Source organism: Gopherus evgoodei, chromosome 4 (genome assembly GCF_007399415.2).
Source record: "Gopherus evgoodei ecotype Sinaloan lineage chromosome 4, rGopEvg1_v1.p, whole genome shotgun sequence".
NCBI lineage: Eukaryota > Metazoa > Chordata > Testudines > Testudinidae > Gopherus > Gopherus evgoodei.
Window position 1 is genome coordinate 155661323 of NC_044325.1, and position 23424 is coordinate 155684746.

The 23424-nt window shown below is 52.2% G+C and overlaps 1 protein-coding gene across 1 annotated transcript; it reads right to left on the reverse strand.

Annotated features, from left to right (window-relative positions):
- Nucleotides 1-279: 279 nt before the first annotated feature.
- Nucleotides 280-13698, reverse strand: LOC115651340 (transmembrane protease serine 9-like). Its single transcript, XM_030562274.1, is given in 9 exon segments — nucleotides 280-342; nucleotides 1043-1192; nucleotides 1690-1782; nucleotides 1785-1960; nucleotides 8872-9023; nucleotides 10598-10838; nucleotides 11137-11284; nucleotides 11378-11404; nucleotides 13629-13698. Coding segments are annotated over 9 exon segments (1062 nt in total). The 3' UTR covers nucleotides 280-337.
- Nucleotides 13699-23424: the final 9726 nt, after the last annotated feature.

Consider the following 23424-nt stretch of genomic DNA (forward strand, 5'->3'; position numbering starts at 1 on the left):
CCCCCAGATGGTGGAGGGTTTAAGTGCTGGGTGAACAGAGGAGGGAGAGATGGGGGGGAGTCCCAATAGAAGGGGGGAGTCACAGTGACATCAGGAGAGTGGTGAAGAGAAGCATATAGGTGCTGAAGGAGGATCCGGCGTCATTTACTCCAGAGGTGCTGTTCTCCTTGGATGTGGCTTGGCCTCCGGACACTACGTGCCCCATATCCATTCACCGTAGGCCACTGTCTGGACATAGACACTGGGACGATTGGGTTGGCCACAGCCGTCCCTCCAACTCACAACCCTCATCAGGAACCAGGTCCCATTGTGGTCACAGGCCAGCGGCCCCCCAGAGTCACCCTGGAGGAGCAGAGAAATTGGCATTAGTGAGGGCCTTCCCCCTCATACCTATCCCGAAACATCCAGAATCCAGCCCCTTAGGGCTGTAGGCACAGGGGCCACCCTATGCGCCCCCCCCCGTATATTTTATCCAAACCAACATGAGAAGTGAAATGAACATGGTGTGATTTTCCCACGCCCTTTCTCTGAAGGATGCATTGGTGGTAGAGGTGGTGTCCCCGCTACGTTCACAGGTTCTGGGGTGGCTGTATTCTTCCTCTCCTGCCTTACACAGAGACCAGTGGCAGGGATCCCCAGAGCAGTGGGGCTGGGAGTTAACACCCTCCATATTGATGCATCGAGTATTTACCCATCTCGGAGTGACTGGCTCAGGCTCTCTGCAGACTCAGGCAGGCCTCAGTTACTCTCTAGCCACATTGTCCCTCTTTTCTACCCAACCACAAAGATTCTACTATTCCTTTAACCACAGATAAAAGCTGGGGCTCTGCCCTAATCACAGGACTCCAGGAGTTGGAGCCTAGGCATGGTGCTGTGATGCCATATGGCTCTAAAAGTCAGAGGTGCTCCTGCCTGCTCGTAGGAAGCTGGGTCCAGAGCTCCGTGGCTGCAGCAGCCGTTCTACTCACTGCAGGCCCTACATGGCGACAGGGAGCCAGGCGGGGGCTCACGTGCACCCACCCAACCCAAACACCTCTCTCACCTGGCAGGAGTCCCTCTGCCCTTCGGCGTAGCCGGCACAGATCATGGCGGGTTTGACGGGGTCCCTGCCGATGTTCGGGGCTGGGTCGATGTTGCAGAGGGCGTTGCAGGCTGCAGTGTCGATCAGCTGGACCTGAACCTCCTGCAGCGTCTTGGGGGGCGGGAGAGAGATGGAGGAGAGAGAACCAGGGTACTGGATCCATCACCTCCTGCAACCCACCCCCATGCCTGACAATTTCCTGTCCCCATCTGCCTCCCCCACTCACTCTCCTCCCCTCTAGCCATCCTTCACCCCCTCCCCTCCCCATGTCCTACTCCTTTCATCTCCCTGCATCCATTCCCCACCTTCACCCAGCTTCTAGAGCCGCACCCAGCCCCATAGGACCCAGTCTGTGCTGCGCTGCACCCAGAGGGGGGTTCCACTGCAAGGACCATCTGTATCTAAAACACAAGGTTCCCACCTGAGAGCAATAGATTAGCTACCTCACAGATGGCTGAAGCATACAGCCAGTCGGGGGTAGCCAGCTGGCAGGGAGCAGCAGAGAGCTGAGCGGGGATTATTTCATGATACAGCAGGAATCACAGGGCTCCAGGAGCACGGGACTTGAGTCATGGAGTGATTGCATGTCCCCCGGGGGATGGTCTTACCCTCAGAGTCTATTCTCCCCCAACCAGTGACCCAGCACGTGTGGTTGTCAGGGAAGGAGTCGGAGGGGCCAGGCAAGCAGATGGGGAGGATTCATTGGTGTATCGCACTGGCTCCACCAGCTGCACTAGGGCGATGTCGGCTGCACGGGTCCCCCTGTTGTAATCGGGGTGGATGAAGATCTGGCGTGCAGGGGATGAGACCCGGCTCGGGGAGGGGTTGAACAGCTGGTGGTCTCCGAGGTTCACACAATAGGCAGACGGTGGGAAAGAGCTGGGGAGCAGAGGGAAAGCAACAATCAGTGGGGGAAACTGGATTGCAAATATGAGCAAAAATGCAGTTAGGTCCAGGGAACACCTGACGGTAAGAGGCGGCCACCTCTGGGGCAGGGCAGCTGGGAGATAACCACCGAGGACGCTGCACGGGGATGGTCCACCTCATTCTGAGATGCAGCCACCTCCGGGGTGGGGCAGCTGGAGAACAGCCACGCAGTGATGCCATCCAGAGAAGGTTTGCCTGGCATAGATCCAGGCAGGACGTCTGTCTGTTGCACCGGCCTCTACCCATCCCAGTTACTCACAATAGGAAACAATGAGCTGCTGACACAACCCACTGGGCTGAGATGAGGGACCCACCACAGAAGTGCTGTCTACTGTACTGGATGCTGACCTGCCACGGCCACCGGCCCCTTGCGGCGTCCCCTCCCCCAACAATTCGGCCTGAGATCCTGGGCTGACCGCACCCTGGAGGGGAACAGCATTGAAATGGGAAGAGCAAAGAACCAGGAGTCCTGACTTTCAGCCCCTCTCCCTCCCTCCAGTAGCCCCCACTCCGCTCTCAGAGCTGGGGATAGAACCCAGGAGTCCGGGCTCCCAGCCTCATTCTCATGGCACATGCCCGGGACAGGTAAGGCTGGAGTTTGGCAGTGGGTGTCTTACCCGTCTGACTCCAGGTCCCTTGAGCACCTAGGGAGCGAAGAAAAAGAAGGGAAAGATATTAATGTGTGTGCTGGGGATGAGGGGGGCTATTCACAGGCATTGCAGAAGGTGCGTGGAGGGGAGTGAGTGCCAGTAGCTCCATCCATTGCCCCAGAGCAGCCCTGCCATCCTCAGCACCAGCCACAATTCTCACCAGTAGGTGCACGAATCAACACTCCCCGTTGATCTGAGAGGGGCAGTTCAGGACTGAATGCACCAATCCAGGGCGGATGGGCAGGGGGATCTATGACGAGCCAAGGGATTGGGTCCCCCTGTTATTCACTAGCCCAATTCCCTCCCCCACAATCTGTATCTCACTCCCCTCCCCCTACATCTCCACCCCACACACCCTGCAGCAGGGTCATCGCCAACAGTGCTAGGGCCAGTGGGGAACAGAGACACCCCATGGGTCAGCCTTCCCCAGGCCTGTCTTGGCTGCATGCAGCTGCCTCCAGTGCTCCGACCAAAGCCCACCTGGGGAATGCAAGTGCTGGGGCAGGTTTTTATGGACATCTGTGTGCCCCTCCCTAGAGCTATAGAGTATAATGGGGACTGATTTTCTGGGAACCCAAGCAAGGAAATAAGTGCTACTAAATTCAACGTGCTGAACAGGTTGTGAATGCCGCTTTCACTCTGCTCTGCTTGGTGTCACCCCAGTAGGGGCATCCTGGAAAACCAAACGAAAAGGTGTGATGGCCCAGGTCACTGCGTGGATCATTTTCACTTCCCTGTGTTATTGCCAACTGAGTGTGCTCAGAAGAGAGTGACAAAGACAGTACCTAGGTGAGGGATGTGGTTCTCATGGGGTAGAGGATATCATGGAGTTAGGGTTAAGGGTATCGTGCAGAATGGAGCTAAGGTTATCATGGGATTAAGAGTATCATGCGGTTAACATGAAGGATATCATGGCTTTGAGGGTTAAGGTTATCATGGGGTTAAGAGTATTGTGGGGTTAAGGTGAAGGGTATCATAAGGTTATGGTTAAGGGTATCAGGGGAGTTGGGATTGAGTTTATAGTGGGGTTTAGGTTTAAGTGTCATTTTCCACCCTGTTTTTTTGGCCCTGTCACCCTTCTCTTGGTACGACTCCAGTGATGATTTGGGGATCTGCCCCATCCAGCTCGGGAATTCCAGCTGACCGTGTAAAGTCGGTATTATTAAATTGTTGGGCTGTGGAGTCTTCATGTGGAGCCCAACATTTCTTGACCAGGGAGGGCTGGGTCAGCAAAACTAGGGAGAATGTTCATTCGTTAGACCTTAAATGGGCACCCATTCAAGCAGACACACCTTAGAAATTGGATTCTCTGAGATTGGCAGGATCCACCCCTCCGGTTCTTCTGCAAGCAGGGGAAAGCAAAAAAATCAACCAGGGAGAAGCAGAGACACCAGGTGCTGGGACGGGGACACATTAACTGGAGAGAAGACTCACAGAAGCAGGAAATTTCGGGCAGAAGCCAGGCAAAGACAGCAATGAGAGGGGAGGAGATGGGCATGCTTTGATAGCTGGGAGGGGATTCCTGTTTAACTGTGGACCAGACAAAGTCAGAGAAAGCTAGCTGAGCGGGAAAACCACCTTGATTTGGAAGAAAAGCTGCGAGCTGCGGGGAAAGGATATGGGGCACCCCACGGTACTCTGTCCAAAGCCAAAGCACTGCACACTCCCCAGCAGTGAGGAACCCGAGCCAGGGTATTGCACGTAGGTGTGCTGGCTGTTTTGTCTAGAGCTGTGTATTTCTTGTGCTAGTCAGCACAGCTGAGTGACATCGTTTGGAGGTATGGTTTATTCACTGAATATGTAGTTTGGGGTCGACTAAAACGTCACATATTCAGATTGAATTCGCCAAATAGTTTCAGATGAAAAAAAATTCAGAGAAGTGGAAGGGTTTCTTGGACATATTCCAAATGAACCATTTGCACTTTTCACTTTGAAGCAACACTTCCTTTTGAAATTTAGCTAGATTGATATATATTTTTTAAAAATCTTAATAAAAAGGGGAAAGAAAGAAAGAGAAATGCCACATTCAGTCCAGAACCTCACCCCCATGAAAACCTTCAGCCAAGGATACTCTTAACCATGACCCCATTATAACCTTAGTACCATGACAACCTTAACTCTTGTCCCTAACCCCAATGATATCACCTTATCCCATCTCACTCCCCTCCCACAGCTGGGATAGGACCCAGGATTCCTGGCTGCCAGCCTCATTCCCATTCCACATTCCCAGGGCAGATGTGGAATTTTGGCTGGCATGAGGACAGCAGGGCTGTCCTGGGGCAGTGGGTGGAGTTTGGGGAATTGTGGGTGGAGCTACTGTCCCAGCAATTCCTCTGGATTTCCCCACCCTCGTCTGCTCCTACACACTCATTAATATCTTCCTCTTCTCTTTTTTTGTTCCCTAGGTGCTCAGGGGAGTTGGAATCAGACAGGTAAGACACCCACCGCAAAACTCCAGCCTTACCTGCCCTGGACACATGGTATGAGAATGAGGCTGGGATCCAGGACTCCTGGGTTCTCTCTCCATCTCTGGGAGAGGAGTGGGGGGCTAGTGGGTTAGAACAGGTGTTTTGGAGAGTCAGGATGCTGGATTCTTTGCTCACCCCATTGTCATGCTGTCCCGTGTGGTTTGTGACTGTGAGTGCCTATCTCAGGGCAGACTGTCTAAACCAGGGCAGACACCCCAAAGTGGTGGGATGTTGTATAATTTCACCAGGCCAGTAACAAATGTGACAGTCTCACCATGGGTCACAGACAGGCCCCTTAGCCTCTCCAGTCTATCTTGCCATCCAGACAAACTGGACTTTGTGATGAATAGTCCCAAAAATCACGCCACAGTCAGGCTGGTTGCAGTCCCAGGACACCAGTCACTAACCCTAGCTCAGTTGGTGCCCCAGACCCTACACCAAAGACAACGTCTTTAGCCAGTCCTGTAATACACGAGCGAAAAGTTTATTCGCTGTGGAAGAGAAAGAAGAGAGTTATTGACTGGCTAAAGCGAGTAACCAGACACGCACTAGTCAGTTACCAGCTAACACCTGAGCGGGACAGAGGTGTGGAGCTCTGGCAGTTCAAAGTGTGTCCCAGGGCAGCCACCCCCTCCTTACCCCATTTGGTATCAGGTTCCCTGTGCAGCTGGCATCTGGGGACTTTCCCAGTGACCCTTCTCTGGGTTCTCCTGTCCCTCCCCTTCTCCATCTCCAGTTCCTGTTTTAGCTGCTTCGCATGGTCTCAGCTTGCTCCTTCTCCCGGCCAGATAGCCCTGCTGTCGCCTCGGAGGCTCTCAGACCCTCTTGGCTCCCTGCCTGGGTCCAATCAACCTTCTCCAGCTGGGAAATCAGCTGCACCTTGTTGAGCTCGCCGGCGCCCGCCCCTCCATTCCATCACAGTTTGGTGATGTTCTTCTTCGGGAGCTGGTTATACGCCATTCTCTTCCTGTGTCCTTTGACTACCCTCGTTTTACTGCTGCAGGTCACAATTTTCCTAGTGCATTCAGCATCCCACCTCTGCCACCATCTGTCACAGAGCCCCAGCTTTGGAACGGTCTCTAGCAAAATACTTGGGTTTGTTAGTCACCTCGCACACAGCACATGGGGTTCTTTGGGGAGCACAATTAAACCATGCTCCATTCTGGTCAGCCCAGAGGCCCAGCCATGCTGCTGTCAATCCCATGTTCAAACTCTGTCTGATCCCCTGGGTCAGTCCCCAGGTGTGAACCCCAACTCCCTCCAGCACTCAACCCTTATTCCCCCCCACCCCTCCCCAGTCCTTTGTTCTGGAGCTAGGGGTACTTCTCGGCTTCCCTGCTGAGAGGTGAGGAAATCCATCTCTCACCAGGTGAGGGTGAGGATGAGAATGAGAGGGAGGGATAGCTCTGTGCTTTGAGCATTGGCCTGCTAAACGCAGGGTTGTGAGTTCAATTCTTGAGGGGGCCACTTAGGGATCTGGGGCAAATATCAGTACTTGGTCCTGCTAGTGAAGGCAGGGGGCTGGACTCAATGACCTTTCAAGGCCCCTTCCAGTTCTAGGAGATAGGTATATCTCCATTTGCTCAGGGCACTGGCCCCCAGGTGTCAGTGGTTGGATTTTCTGTCATCTTCATGGATTCTCCACTGACATGGGGTCAGCCAGTGCCCCAGCCCAGCAGGGAGGCGACAGTCACGTTTCAGGGCTTGGCTACGCTTGAAATGCTGCGGGGGGGGTGTCTCTCATCAGTGTAGTTAATCCACCTCCCCGAGAGGCCCTAGCTGGGGCAAAGGGAGAATTCACCCACTGACGGAGAGCTGGTGACAGCCGGGGTTAGGTCAGTTTAACTTGCCCGGGGGTGTGTGTGGATTTTTCACACCCCTGAGTGACATAATGATACCGACTGAATTTCCCAGTGCAGGGGAGGGCGGTGTCTCTAGCCTGCCCTGAGAGCAAACAGTCCTTTCCCACACAGGGGGTGACAGTGCGGCATGCAGGGGAAACTGAGGCACAGCTAGTGACCATAAAAATAGTTCAGAAAATTCACACTCGCTCTGGGGAGTCAGTGCCAGGGTGGGGACTGAACTTTTGGTGGGGGAGGAGGTCTGTGCAGTGCCCAGCATGATGCAGAGACTGAGCTCAGTTCAGGGAGGGGATGTGTCTCTGCCCAGGGGCCCTGACCTTGGTCAGTGTCTGCACAGCACCTGACACAACAGGGGCCCCAATCTCCGGGGGGGGGAGGTCTGCGCAGCACCCAGCATGATGGGCAGCCCCCACACTCTGCCGGCCCATACCAAGCAGTGGAGGTGGCAGGACTGACCCTAGCAGGAGGCGGCACCAGCTGCTGCCAGACAGGTCGCGGCTGCTGCTGGGAGGAGACAGAATTTGCAAAGCTGATTTATTGATGATTTTCAGAGCACCAGTGGTGGGATCAAAGCGGCTGCGGGGCCTTTCCCCACCGGCCTCCCAGTCACCCCCCCCCCGGGGGGGTGCTGCAGAATTGCAGGAAGGGATGGATATGACCCCTTGTCCCCACAGCTTCCATCCACCACCCTCTCCCAGCTGTGTTTCACAGGCCCAACAATGCAGGACCCACACCTCGTGCCAAGGGGGGTCTATACACACCTCTGCTGGTGGGGGGCTGCCATGTTACCCGGGGGTTGGCGCGGGTGGGAGCCCCAGGGGGCAGGTCACAGGGCTGTCAGCAGGAGCCCAGCAAGGAGCGGTGCAGCCAGAGCCAGTGCTAGGCACGAGCAGACTAAGCCATTGCTTAGGGACCCCAACGGGGTGGTACCGGCACTGAGTACGGCAGGAGAGACGATCGAGAGGCCAGCGCCTCCTGTGACATTCTGGATCCAGTTGACATAGACTGGGACCCGGACGTACACCTTGGGGAGTAAGGGTGAGGAGTCTCTGCCCCAGCTGATGATCCCAGTCAGGACGAAGCTGCCATTCCCTGGACAGACCAGAGGCCCCCCGGAGTCACACTCGGTTGAGAGAGAGGGACCCTAGGGTCAAAGAGGGTGGCCCCTTTGCCTCCCTTCCCACAAAGTGGCTCCTGTTTTTCCTCTACCAGAGCCGGGCGAGAACCCAGGAGTCCTGGCTCCCAGCCCCCGCTCTCTAACCCACTCGATCCAACTCCTCTCCCAGAGCTGGGGAGAGAACCCAGGAGTCCTGGCTCCCAGTCCCTCCTGCTCTAACCCACAAGACCCCATTTCCCTCCCAGAGCTGGGGAGAGAACCCAGGAGTCCTGGCTCCCAGCCCCCGCTCTCTAACCCACTCGATCCAACTCCTCTCCCAGAGCTGGGGAGAGAACCCAGGAGTCCTGGCTCCCAGTCCCCCCTGCTCTAACCCACAAGACCCCATTTCCCTCCCAGAGCCGGGGATAAAACCCATTTCCCTCCATGCCATGTCCTGCAGCAGTGCTGGGGCAGAGCTTCCGCCCTTGTTAGGTTTGTTTTTCCTGGCATTAAGTTCAGGTGAACTTTAACCCTCTCAGTTTGGTGGGGCCAGAGCTCAGAGAGTTTCCCCCCACCCTGTGGTGACTTGTGAGATCTCCCAGAATGCACCGGTGCTGGGAGAGCTGCTCTCTCCATCAATGAGACGCGGCGGAAGATCAAATTAAAACATCACCCACATGGGCCTTTTTGGAGAGCGGAGGAGGAAGGGCCAATGTTTGCAAACAGAACAATGGGCCAGATAATTTCAAGCAGCCCCAGTGCTGCCCCCCTAAGCCAAGAAGCTCACCTTGCAGGGGCCATTAGGGTCACCCCTGGACCCAGCGCACAGCACGTCATCTTGGATCCAGTGGCTCCGTTCCCCAAAGTGTTCTCTGCAGGTCGACACAGCGACGAGAGGAACCTGCAGCTCCTGAAGCGTCCGGGGTGGCTGAAGTGCACCTGGAATGAGAGAGTCGGGGATGGAGCCTCTGGGAGGCTGAGGGAGCGGGAAAGGACCGGGACGTGCTGGGAAAAATCTCTCCTAGTGTAACATGGTGGCTGGGCATGTGAGTAACATCACCGTCTAGGGGCTGCAGATCAGAGCGCGCATACACGTCACAGTCAGGGGAGATTGTGTGTGAGCGCGCGCAGTGCTGCCCCCGATGGAGAGGACGGGGAAGAGTGTGTGCGTGTGTGTATGTGTGTGTGAGCGCGTGCAGTGCTGCCCCCTGATGGAGAGGACGGGGAGGAGTGTGTGTGTGTATATGTGTGTGTGTGTGAGCACGTGAAGTGCTGCCCCCTGATGGAGAGGACGGGGAAGAGTGTGTGTGTGTGTGTGTGTGTGTGTGTGTGTGTGTGTGTGTGTGTGAGCGCATGCAGTGCTGCCCCCTGATGGAGAGGACGGGGAAGAGAGTGTGTGTGTGTGTGTGTGTGTGTGTGTGTGTGTGTGTGTGAGCGCATGCAGTGCTGCCCCCTGATGGAGAGGACGGGGAAGAGAGAGTGTGTGTGTGTGTGTGTGTGTGAGCGCATGCAGTGCTGCCCCCTGATGGAGAGGACGGGGAAGAGAGAGTGTGTGTGTGTGTGTGTGTGAGCGCGTGCAGTGCTGCCCCCAATGGAGAGGACGGGGAAGAGTGTGTGTGTGTGTGAGCACGCGCACCGTGCTGCCCCCTGATGGAGAGGACGGGGAAGAGTGTGTGTGTGTGTGTGTGTGTGTGTGTGTGAGCGCATGCAGTGCTGCCCCCTGATGGAGAGGACGGGGAAGAGAGTGTGTGTGTGTGTGTGTGTGTGTGTGTGTGTGTGTGTGTGTGTGTGTGAGTGCATGCAGTGCTGCCCCCTGATGGAGAGGACGGGGAAGAGAGAGTGTGTGTGTGTGTGTGTGTGAGCGCATGCAGTGCTGCCCCCTGATGGAGAGGACGGGGAAGAGAGAGTGTGTGTGTGTGTGTGTGTGAGCGCGTGCAGTGCTGCCCCCAATGGAGAGGACGGGGAAGAGTGTGTGTGTGTGTGAGCACGCGCACCGTGCTGCCCCCTGATGGAGAGGACGGGGAAGAGTGTGTGTGTGTGTGTGTATGTGTGTGAGCGCGCGCAGTGCTGCCCCGATGGAGAGGACGGGGAACAGTGTGTGTGTGTGTGTGAGCATGCGCAGTGCTGCCCCCTGATGGAGAGGACGGGGAAGAGTGTGTGTGTGTGTGTGTGTGAGCGCGCGCAGTGCTGCCCCAGATGGAGAGGATGGGGGAGAGTGTGTGTGTGTGTGTGTGTGCGTGCGTGCGTGTGTGTGTGTGTGTGTGCACCCACAGTGCTGCCCCCTGATGGAGAGGATGGGGAACAGAGTGTGTGTGTGTGTGTGTGTGTGTGTGTGTGTGTGTGTGTGTGTGTGTGCACGCATGCGCACAGGATATCCCTCGTGGCTACACAGCCTGTGTGTTTTGAGCTGAGAGGAAGGGCTCTCATATCACTCCCAATCACCCATTAGACCCACCAAGTTCCCACACCCCCTCATCTTTACACTCTGACCCGGTTTTGCCCCAGCCCGTGACCCAGCACTTTTCCCTGGCTGGGAGCTGGGTGGAGGGGTCCAGCAGGGAGATGGGGCGGATGGCATCCGTGAAGCTGACAGGTTCCGTCAGCTGCACCAGGGTGATGTCAGCGAAGTACGTGCTCTGGTTGTAGTCGGGGTGCCTGATGAAGCAACACACGGGGGACGAGATGCAGGTCGGGGTGGGGTTAGGGAGCTGGTACTCCCCCAGGTTCACGCAATACTCAGATTCATTGCGATAGCTGGGAAAGGAGGGGCAGAAAATACTGATCAAGGAGGGAAGATAGACTGTGAACATAGACAAAAATGCAGCCACTTCTGGGGCAGAGAGGCTGGGGAACAGCCACACAGCAACACGATGCCTCACCCAGCACTAAGATGCAGCCAGCTCTGGGGTGGGGGCAGCAGGGGAACGGTCACACTGCACCATAGGAATAGTCTGACCAAGAGCAGGAAGTCAGCGATGGAGCTGAGGCCATAGACAGATGTCACTGCAAACCAAGTAAGGGCAGCCTGGGATCCCCTTCCAGAGTGACTCACGGATTGAAGCAGTGAGCGGCTGACACCACCCACTGGGCTGAGATGAGGGATCCTCCACAGGTGTGGCAGTATTCATGTTTTTCATCATCATATTCCTGCACACATCGACCCTCCTCTGCATCCTGCCCCCCTGTGATACGGCTGAACACTGCACAAACCAGGGCACCCATGTTAACACGGGACAAGGTGCACATCTCCCACCCAGAACTAAGGCTAGAACCCCGGAGTCCTGAGTCTTTACCTGGCTGGTCTTGACTCTCCTCAGCACCTGTGGAGGCAACAGAAATGTTGGGGAGACATTACAGCCATTGGGGCCATTGGGACAGGAGCAGCATTAGGATCTGAAGGAAAGCAGGAAGATGGAAGGTGCAGAACTGCTAACTGTGGTATGTAACTGTGGTATGTATCATTTCAGTCAGCTTCTGTACCTGATGCATGGAGGATTAGCTAATGTGACGCCAATTTTTTTAAAAGAGCTCCAGAGGTCATCCCAGAAATTACAGGCCAGTAAGCCTGACCTCAGTACTGGGCCAACTGTCTGAAACTATAATAAAGAACAATATTGTCAGACTTATAGATGGACATAATTTGTTTAGGAAGAGTCAACATGGTTTCAGTAAAGGGAAATCGTGCCTCACCAATCTACTAGAATTCTTTGAGGTAGTCAACAAGCATATGGACCAAGGGGATCCAGTGGATATAGTGTACTTAGATTTTCAGAAAGCCTTTTCCAAGGTCCCTCACCAAAGGCTATTACGCAAAGTAAGCTGCCATGGGATAAGAAGGAAGGTGCTCTTATGGATTGGTAACTGGTTAAAAGATAAGAAACAAACAGTAGGTATAAATGGTCAGTTTTCAGAACGGAGAGAGGTAAATAGTGGTGTCCCCCAGGTGTCTGTACTGGGCCCAGTCCCATTCAACATATTCATAAATGATTGGAAAAAGGAGTTAACAGCGAGGTGGCAAAATTTGCAGATGATACACAATTATTAAAGATAGTTAAGTCCCAGGCAGACTGCGAAGAGCTACAAAAGGATCTCTCAAAACTGGGTAACCGGGCAACAAAATGGCAATGAAATTTAATGTTGATAAATGCAAAGTACTGCACATTGGAAAGCATAATCCCAACTGTAGATATAAGATGATGGGGTCCAAATTATCTGTTACCACTCAAGAAAGAGATCTTGGAGTCATTGTGGAGAGTTCTCTGAAAACATCCACTTGATGTTCTGCAGCAGTCAAAAAAGCAAACAGAAATCTGGGAATAATTATGAAAGGGATAGATAAAAGAAGGAAAATATCCTATTGCCTCTATATAAATCCATGGTACACTCACATCTTGAGTACTGTGTGCAGATGTGACCACCCCATCTCAAAAAAAATACATTGGAATTGGAAAAGGTTCAGAAAAGAGCAATACAAATGATAAGGGGTCTGGAGCGGGTTCTGTATGAGGAGAGATTAATATGACTGGGACTTTTCAGCTTGGAAAAGAGATGGCTAAGGGGGGATATGATTGAGATCTATAAAATCATGACTGGTGCAGAGAAAGTAGAGAAGTATTGTTTACTACTGGCCATAACACAAGAACTAGGGGTTGAAATTACTAGGCAGCAGGTTTAAAACAAACAAAAGGAAGTATTTCTTCACACAATGCACAGTTAACCTGTGGAACTCCTTGCCAGAGGATGTTGTGAAGGCCAAGACCACAACATGGTTAAAAAAAGAACTAAATAAGTTCATGGAGGATAGATCCATCTATGGCTATTATCCAGGCTGGGCAGGGATGGTGTCCCTAGCCTGTTTGCCAGAAGCTGGCAATGGGCGCAGGGGTTGGATCACTGGATGATTCCCTGTTCTGTTCATTCTCTCTGGGGCACCTGGCACTGGCCACAGTTGGCAGATAGGACACTGGGCTAGATGGACCTTTGGTCTGATCCAGTGTGACCATTCTTATGTTCTTATCAGGCTGCAATACAAGTCCCACCTACTGTCCCATAGCTCCTCCCATAATCCTCATACCACACCCCAAATTGTAGGTGGCTACCATGTGTCAGTAGGTTTAAGAATGAACATCGACATGAGATGAACGAGGGCTGCTCTCAGCTCTCTCAGGGCCACACGTGCTCTTTCCACCCAGCCAAGCCTGAGGGCAGGAGATTGGGGCATAACAAATGGGAGGAGGACTGGAGGCAGTGGCTCCTGTGGGGGGTTAGTCAGAAGGATGGGAGGGGTCAAGCCGCTGATGCCTGTGGGGGTGGGGATCAGGGTCCCTTCATGCATAGCAGGGCCTGGAGACCAACACTGTCATTTCGGCCCCTCTCTGGGCAGGATCTGTTTTCCTCACGTGCCCCCAGACCCACAAACCCGCTTACCCAGGCCCTGGCAAAGGGTCAGAGCCAGTCCACTGGGGCAGGATCTGGATCTGATCTTCCCCTTCTGGTCTGTTCCCCGTGGCTCTGCATCGCTTTGGATCCCTTGCTCCCTCTTACCATGCACTGGGGACAGCAGCACCAGCAACAGGAGCAGCCCCGCCAGCTGGGAGCGGAGCCCCCCCATCATCCTGCCCCACAGGAGCTCTGGGTCGGGATGGCCCAGCTCAGCCTCCAGCCAGCGGAGCAGGAAGCTCTGGCTTCGAGGCAGTGGGTTCTAAACCCAGCTGGAGCCGCCCCATGGGCGTGGGGGCTGATTTTGGCTGGACCCGCTGCCAGATGTGCTGATGCTGAGGAAGCCATGGCACCTCGGGCTCTGGTTCTCAAGCTCTCTGGCTCAGAGCCCAGCGTTTACATTTCTGATTCACAGGAAGGTGAAAGCAGAAGCTCATGAACCCTCATTTCTGACCCCCACTCCATTGTGAGACAGGCCCGTTCACAGCCTGGCTCCCCTCTGCACAGAGTCTCTTTTCCTCACATCTCCCAGACCTGCAAACCCACGAGCCCTGGCCCTGGGAAAGGGACAGAGCCAGGCCACTGGGTCAGGCTCGTGCCCTCTGGTCCATTCCCTGCCTCAGGGCAGGACCATCCTCTTCTCTGCTCCCCCCAGGGGAAGTTTGGCTGGCGGGGATGGGGGTTCCTTTGACAACATTTAGGAAGGAACAATCAGTTTGACACATACAGAATGGGAAGAGACTGTCTAGGAAGGAGTATGGCAGAAAGAGATCTAGGGGTCATAGTAGACCACAAGCTTAATATGAGTCAACAGTGTGATACTGTTGCAAAAAAAGCAAACATGATTCTGGGATGCATTAACAGGTGTGTTGTAAACAAGACACGAGAAGTCATTCTTCCGCTTTACTCTGCGCTGGTCAGGCCTCAGCTGGAGTATTGTGTCCAGTTCTGGGCACCACATTTCAAAAAAGATGTGGAGAAATTGGAGAGGGTCCAGAGAAGAGCAACAAGAATGATTAAAGGTCTTGAGAACATGACCTATGAAGGAAGGCTGAAGGAATTGGGTTTGTTTAGTTTGGAAAAGAGAAGACTGAGAGGGGACATGATAGCAGTTTTCAGGTATCTAAAAGGGTGTCATCAGGAGGAGGGAGAAAACTTGTTCACCTTAGCCTCCAATGATAGAACAAGAAGCAATGGGCTTAAACTGCAGCAAGGGAGATTTAAGTTGGACATTAGGAAAAAGTTCCTAACTGTCAGGGTAGTTAAACACTGGAATAAATTGCCTAGGGAGGTTGTGGAATCTCCATCTCTGGAGATATTTAAGAGTAGGTTAGATAAATGTCTATCAGGGATGGTCTAGACAGTATTTGGTCCTGCCATGAGGGCAGGGGACTGGACTCGATGACCTCTCGAGGTCCCTTCCAGTCCTAGAGTCTATGAGTCTATGAGTCTATAACACACGTGATATTTAAATTGCTTCTCCCTGCTTGGCCTAAAGGCAGGGGCGGCTCTAGGCATTTTGCCATCCCAAGCACGGCAGGCAGGCTGCCTTCGGTGGCTTGCCTGCGGAGGGTCCGCTGGTCCCGCAGGCATGCCTGTGGCAGGTCCTCCTCAGGCATGCCGCTGAAGGCAGCCTGCCTGCTGCCCTCATGGCAACTAGCAGAGTGTCCCCCGCGGCTTGCTGCCCCAGGCACGTGCTTGGCGTGCTGGGGCCTGGAGCGGCCCCTGCCTACAGGCAGTCAAACCGGTAGAGCGGTATTGAAGCTCCCAGCCTGCTTTCCGCACAGGCCTCTGGTCTCTGGCTGGTGTCAGGAAGTGGCCAGCTGGCAGATGTTTGTCCAACCTGTTCTTAAAAGCCTTCAATGACAGATATATTCCACAGCCTCCCTCGAAAGCCTATTCCAGACACCTTAACTGCCCTTAGAGTTAGAAAGCTCTTCCTAACATCTTATCTAGATCTCCCTTCAACCTCCTCAAGATTAAACAAGGTCAGTTTTTTAACCTGTCCTCGTAGGTCAGATTTTCTAAAGTGCAGTGTCCAGAATTCAGCACAGTATGCCCCCTGAGACTTCACCATAGAGTGGGCAAATGACCTCCCATGTCTTCCTGACGACACTGCTTTTAATACAGCCCCAAAAGATATTCACCTTTTTTGCAACAGCGTCCCACTGTTGACTCAGATTCAATTTGAGATCTGCTCTCGCCCCCGAGTCCTTTCCAGCAATACAAACCCCCAGCCAGTGATTCCCCATTTTGCAGTTGTGCATTTGATTTTTCCTTCCTACTTTGCACTCATCTTTCCTGAAATTCTTCTTGTTGATTTCAGACCAACTCTCCAATTTGTCAAGGTCTTTTTGACTTCTGATCCTGGACTCTAATTAATCACTACGCTTGGAAGGATCAGATTGTTACCGGTAAACGTCAATTTCACTGCATCCACCCAAACCGATGAACAAATATTTCCATTGGCAATCATCAAAATTTACCAATAGGAAACATAAGAAAAATGTATCAGAGGGGTTGCTGTGTTAGTCTGGATTTGTGAAAAGCAGCAAAGAGTCCTGTGGCACCTTATAGACTAACAGACGTCCTGGAGCAGGAGCTTTCGTGGGTGAATACCCGCCTCTCTGAGCTGCGGTTTCAGGCTCTCTGCAGACACAGGCAGACATTGCTGCTCTGATTGCCCTAAAAGGGGAAGAAGGAGCAGGATACTGGTCAAGCGACCAGTGAACTGGAGCAGTTTCAGACCCAATGGCAGTGAAAAGCCTGAAAAAGGAGATGCTCCTGGAGCCCTCTACAGCTGTCAGCTTCAGAACAACCTGTCCTCTGATTGCTCCTCTGGTCAGCTGACAGCCGGGCTTACTGAACTTGTTAACCTTTTACAGTCAAAGATATATAAAGTACTTCTGTGCTATTAACTTTTCTTATCTGTTTATGACAACTGCAAAAGTTCACATTCCTGACCAGCCTTTGTACTGGACAGGCAGTTCAGCTGTAGGCAAGTCTACAGCTTGTGACATGAAGGGGTAAATTGTCACTTGGGCCTTTGGGTTGATGAATTTGAGGTCGACGAAGGATTGGTGGATAGCTGACACTTGTGCCCCCGTGTCTCTCCACGTGGTAACCTTCTTTCCGCCCACTCTCAAAATTTCCCTTCTCTCCAAGGGTATTTGAGAGGCACCTGGGCCTGGGGATCTTTGGTGTGATGGTGGTGTAATGAACTGCACTCGGTTGGGGTTCTTGGGGCAGTTGGCCTTTATATGTCCCAGTTCATTACATTTAAAGCATCGTCCAGCTGACTGGTCACTGGGCCGAGGTGGGTTACTGAAGACTAGTGAGGTGGGAGAATAGGGCGTCTGTGGGTTTCCTTGGGTTGTAGGTGGGGTCCTGGGTTGCCCTCAGTTGTAGGGTTTATTGTCGGTGTGCCCCCTGGGTATTCGCTCCCCTTGACAGGAGCTTTTTTCTTTTCTGCTACTTCCATCCATTTGGCTCCAATCTCCCCCGTCTCGGTTACCGTTTTGGGTTTCCCATCTAGGATGTATCTCTCTATTTCCTCAGGAACACCATCTAAGAACTGCTCCATTTGTATCAGGAGGTGCAGCTCGTCCAGATTGTTAATCTGGGTTCCTGATATCCAGGCTTCATAATTCTTTGCATTGTGGTAGGCGTGTCAGGGAAATGACACATCTGGTTTCCATTTTAGGGCTCTGAACCGCCGACAGGCACGTTCAGGTGTTATGCCCATTCTGTATCTGGCCTTGGTTTGAAAAAGTTTATAATCGTTCATGTGTTCCTCAGGCATTTCAGCCGTCACCTCTGCTAAGGGTCCACTGAGCTGTGGCCTCAGTTCTATCATGTACTGGTCTGCAGAGATGCTGTACCCATGGCAGGTCCTTTCAAAATTTTCTAAGAAGGCTTCAGTGTCATCACCTGCCTTGTAGGTGGGACATTTTGGGGGATGTGGAACAACAACTGGCGAAGTGTTGTTAGGATTGGCTGGGTTCTGTTGCTTAGCCTGTTCTAATTCCATGGCCTGCCGGTGGGCTTCCCTCAGGAGCTCCATCTCTTTTTGTTGCTTCTCCATGTCTCTCCTGTGGGCAGCCTCTTCCCTGGCCATTTCTGCCTGAATTAGTTCCATTCATCTCTTATCTTCGTTGTGTTTGTTTACTGCTTTTAATTTCGCTATTTTTAGTTTGCTTGTTGCTGCACTGGTGCTCATTGTACCTGCTTTCTTGTGCTGGTGCGCCCTCTGCTGCTCACTGCCTGAACTGCTGTTCCTCTGCTGCTTTCTCTATTGCTAAGCAACAGAGTCTTTTTTTTAACTTTTCTAAGTACCTATTTGGATAGAGTGAAAAAAAAGGAAACCCTTTGGACTGCAGATGTGTTTTGCTGGTTTCTGTTGACTCACAACTGGAGTCCTTTTGTTTAACAAAAGACCCTTGTTAAACCTTAATCTCCCTGCCTTCAGTGTACTCAGAAGGAAGAGAGAAAGAAAAGAAAACCTGCAGACTTGCTTTAAAAAAATCCCTTTTCTCTGCTTATAAGCAGCTAGCAGAGAAAAAAGAAAAATAATAATCTTACTGGCTTTTGCTTTTAACTCACTGGCTTTTGGATTCTTATCCCAATGCTGCTCACCATGTCATAGTATAATTCCCAATTCTGAACCTTAGCATCCAAAATAGGGGTACTAGCATGAATTCCCCTAAGCTTAATTACCAGCTTGGATCCTGTAGTGCTGCCACCAATCAGGGCTTAGAGTAGAGCGCCTGATACACTCTGGTCCTCCCCAAACCTTCCCTGGGGACCCCCAAGACCCAAATTCCTTGAGTCTCACAACAAAGGGGAATAAACCATTTCCCTTCCCCCTCCTCCCCTCCAGGTGTTCCCTCCCTGGGGTCCTGGAGAGATATACAGATTCAAGCTCTGTGAATCTAAACAAAGGGATTCCCCCTTCTCCTTTCTTCCTCCCAGATCCTTCCCGCCCTGGGTACACTAGGAGATCACCGTGATTCAAACTCCTTGAATCACCACACAGAGAAATCAGGTGGGTTACCTCCCCTTTCTCTCCCTCTCCCTTCTCCTTCTCTGTTAAGTACAGATTCAATTCCCTTGAGCCTCAACAAGAGGAAAAAAATCAGACAGGTCTTAAAAGCAAAACTTTTAATAAAAGAAAAAAGAATAAAGAAAATCACTGTAAATTCAAGATGGAATATTACAGGGTCTGTCAGCTTATAGAAACTGGAGAAAAAGCCTCCTCCAGCAGAAAAACAATTTAAAATACTTCCAGCCAAATACACATTTGCAAATAAAGAAAAACAAATAAAAAGACTATACGCCTTTCTACCTTTGTACTTACAAAATTGGAATAGAAGGTTAGAGAGCCTGTAGGTACGTGTGGTCACTCTCAGAGCCCAGAGAGAACAAACCCAAACCCAAAAAACACAAAAAAAGGCTTCCCTCCACTGAGATTTGAAAGTATCTTGTCTTCTGATTGGTCCTCTGGTCAGGTGTTTGGTTCCCTGTTTGTTAACCCTTTACAGGTAAAAGAGACATTAACCCTTAACTATCTGTTTATGACACCCTGTCATCTTTGTCCTGATCTCTATATCTTTTCTCTCTGTCTCACTTTCGGTGAGGATGGTGGAGACGCCACCAGTCAAGGTTGCCCAACACTTTCCATCCAGACAGTGTTCTGTCTGCTGACAGTGGCCAGTGTCAGGTGCCCCAGAGGGAGTGAATCTAACAGGTAATGATCAAGTGATCGCTCTCGGAGGGACAGTTCTGGGTTTCCACTCATCAGAGGGGCCTGCAACTTTTCTGTAGCTCTTCCCACAGGTGGATCCCAGCCATTCCCTCGTGGCCTGTTCATTCACCTCCCTGGGAACCTGTACCCCAGCATCCTGGCTGACATGTCCAGCATCACATCTCTGAGAACCTGCCCATTCAATGGGCTTTCTGGGACTTTTGTCCTGTGCAACACAGACACGCCCAGGCTGGTATGACACCTCTGACAGACCATTTTCTTGATGTTTCATCAAAGGGGGGCAGAGGTCGTGTGTGGGTGTCATGGCTCCACATAACTGATGCTGCGCCCTCAGCTGTGGAAGAATTCTCCCATCGACCTGGCACTGTCTACACCAAAGCTTCACTTGGCTTAACCATGTCACTTGGGGGGAGGATTTTTCACACCGCTGAGCACTGTAGCTGGTTCAACTTAACTTTTGAGTGTAGGCTCGGCCTCAGTCTTTTATTCTCCAGACAGGGCCATGCTGAGTTCACCACCCCCTGGTCACAACGTCCCACTGTTGAGCATTAACTGCTGAATGTCCTGAATACGGACATTGGACTGTAACCTATGGACCATTTCTGAAAGAACTTTTGACAGCTACAACTCATCTCTGCTATGTATCTGAACCGCAAGAATTGAATTCAAGTCTGTCTGTATATTGATCTTTTAACCAACACTCTCTCTCTTTTCTTTTTTAATACATTTTAGTTTAGTTAATAAGAATTAGCTATAGTGTGTATTTTAGGTAAGATCTAAGTTATAATTGGACCCGGGTGTGTGGCTGATTCTTTGGGATTGGAAGAACCTTTTCTTTTATATGATGAAGTAAGATTTTCAGGAAAATACCATATCTGACAGGTGTGTCTGAACGGAGGCCTGAGGCTGGGCACTTTAAGGAAACTGTGGTGTTTGGACTTCTGAGTAAGCAGTGAGATGCTCCAGAAGCTGTTTTGTGCTGGTTGGAAAATCTAAGTATTGAAATAACCACCAGCGTTTGGGGTTGGTCTGCCCCGTTCTGTTTGCAGTTCACCCTGATTGGTGACCTCAGCTGGCTCCCACAGGCAGCACCGTCACAGTGGCGTAGTCGGCAGAACCAGGACAATTAAGCTTTGGGTCAGAACCCCACGCTATCCAAATTTGAAATGTGGGATTGAGAGTTTGGTGGGTTAAAGATCAGTGACCATGAGCCAGAAAGCATCAGCAAAAGCAATGAAACTGCAAACCCTGATGGACAGCCTGCAGTTTGAACACGAGCAAAAACTGGCAGAAATTTGAATGAGAGAGAAGCAAGCCTTGGCCCAGCTGGAGAAAGAGGCTGCTGAGAGAGAAGAAAGAGGCTGCTGAGAGAGAAGAAAAAGCTCGTAAGGGGCATCTGGAGCTGCTGGCTGCTGAGGAAAAAGCTGGACAGAGGCAAGAGGAGCTGGAACAGGAGACTCACAAGAAACTGCCAGACTTCAGCTCCAAGTCAAAGAAGCAAGGGAAGAACAGCAGAAACTGTATCCTCTTGAAAATGCAGTTTATAACTGTGTTGATCTGTGGTATTACTCTGGGAAGTTTCCTGTGTTTAACCAGTTTTGCTATGGCCAGGGAGAGGGGGAGTCTAACCTGGTGGGTAATAGCAGTGTGTCTGGGAATGGAGTTTCTGAATGTCCGTCTAATGTCTCAGAAGTGAATCTGGAGTTAGATCAAGAGCAGAAAGATCTCATTGGGGAGGAAAATGTTTCTCAGGAGCAGATTAAAGTAGATGGTCAGGTGGAAGCCCTAACTGAGGAAGGAAAGGAGAGATTTGTGATGGGGGATGGACTGGTGGCTAGTGCAGCTTGTAAAAGGGAACCTGAAATGGGTAACGGTGATTTGCTGGAAGTAGCTCAGTGTAGTGAAAAAAGCAGCAGTGTATCTGTTGGGAGTGGCAATGTGCCTGGTAGGGAAAGTCTGGATGAGCCTAGGCAGCCTTGTGAGCCGATGGCTTTGTCTAGTCAGCAGTGTGGGAAGACAAGGATCGTGGAAGATGAGTGTCCCCCATCCCTTACCTGTGTCCTGTGTGGAGAAATGTGACAGTGAAGGGAATGTGCCTGAAAGATGGGGCACTCGAGTGCAGCAGAGAGGGGTGTGTAAATTGCTCACTAGCAGGGGAAAGCGCAGGGCTTGGGGAGCCCAGAGCGGAGTGCCACTGCAGTCAGTATCCGGCAGGTAAGGATGAATTTCCCCCATCTGGCCACAGGCACGGCTCTCCCACACTGTGAGCAGGTGATAGTGGTTCACCCTGGACACCTTGGGTAAACCCGCACTGTCATAGGCAGATCCCATCTCTCCAAGTGATGGGCTCAGGCTCTCTGCAGACTCAGGCAGTGATGCTGTGTCAGTTACACTTGGTGCAGTTCACACCTCTCCGAGCTGCGGTTTCAGGCTCTCTGTAGACTCAGGCAGACGTTGCTGCTCTGATTGCCCTAAAAGGGGAAGAAGGAGCAGGATACTGGTCAAGCGACCAGTGAACTGGAGCAGTTTCAGACCCAATGGCAGTGAAAAGCTCGAAAAAGGAGATGCTCCTGGAGCCCTCTACAGCTGTCAGCCTCAGAACAACCTCTGGTGACAGCAAGGTCCTTACTGAGAAAACTGCAGTGTGACTCTGCAGCTGTCCCCCAGCCACCCCACCCCAGCATCAGCTGCAGCTCACTGCTGGTTGTACGTCCCCTGAGAAGCATTGCAACAGTGCAGGGCTATTTGAGGGTGTTGTTTGCTATCTTGTTTTGCAGCCAGTATGAATTCTGATAACCTTGTTTCTCGGAAAGAGCAGTTCCCACATTGCTTTCGGTTTCCAGCTGTGTAAAACAGGAAACTAACTCAATGAAAGGTGGAGAGTGTCACGGCCAGCGACTGATATATATCAGTGAAACTGATGTCTCTGCAGCTCTTCACAGTATGATTGCTGCCGTCTGGCCTCGGAGCCTGGCATCCACAGCGAAGACATTGAGATGTTGAGAAGTGAGTCGCCCTTAGCAGGGATCAGAGTTAGTACCACACTGTGGATTGGGCCCAGCTTGCACCTCTCTCACAGCTGATGTGTCAGGAGTGGTTCACGCTACATTTGAAGCACATTAAACACAGGGAGAGCCAATTCCCTGGCGTCGCCCTGGGGTTACAGTCTCATGCAGAGCGAGCCAGGGAGCCGTGTAGGGCTTCCGGACCCGCTGGAGATAAGCCAGGCTGAGTTGTTAGTCCCTTCCCTGCCCATGCGTCACTGCCAGCGTGTCCCTAAGAAGTGCCAGGTCGGCAGGGCTGCTCTGAGCACCCACTCTGAGCAAGGATCCTTCATTCCTCGCCCCCCCCCCCCACATAGGCCCTTTGGCCGGGGCTGGTGGAAACGCACGTGCTTTAAAGGGCACTGGAAGGGCTAGAACTGTGCCTCCCCTGGACCTGAACTGTTTGACCAGAGCCCTCGTCACCTCGACAACTTCAGGATGTCATCACTACTCCTCCTGTTGTCAGAAGTGTTGTCAGATGCTACCGGTGTGGTGCTCTGCTCTCTCCTTGTTGGTATCACTCGGCTGCATGTGTGTGTCCCTCTGTGTGCTGCCCCAGCTCTGCACAGATAGCTGACACAGCAGACCCGAAGAGAACCCCCAATGACCACAGAGTCTAGTAAGATGCAAAGGCACGTCGGCCAGGTTTATTGTCGAAGAAAAGCACAGGTTCCAGCTCCCCGGCAAACGTAGGCCAAGGTGCTGCTAAGGTGCAGCTAGCTAGTACATATGTGCTCCTTGACAATGGACTCAGCTCAGTCAGTGGCGGGACTTTCCACTGCCCCCTAGGCTGGACCCAGACACCGCCCCAGGGATACGTTCTTATACACAGGTACAAACAAGTTACACATCACTCCAGACGTATTGAGGTGCAACCCCTCTACATAGCCAGGTACAACCCCTCTACATAGCCAGGTACAACCCCTCTACATAGCCAGGTACAACCCCTCTACATAGCCAGGTACAACCCCTCTACCTAGTCAGGTGCCGCCTCTCACCTTGTACATGTTGGTTCGAACAAAACACCTCTATCCATCATGTTACCCTTTTGCCCCTGTCATTGGGATGGGTCAGCCTGTTCCTTGCTATCCGT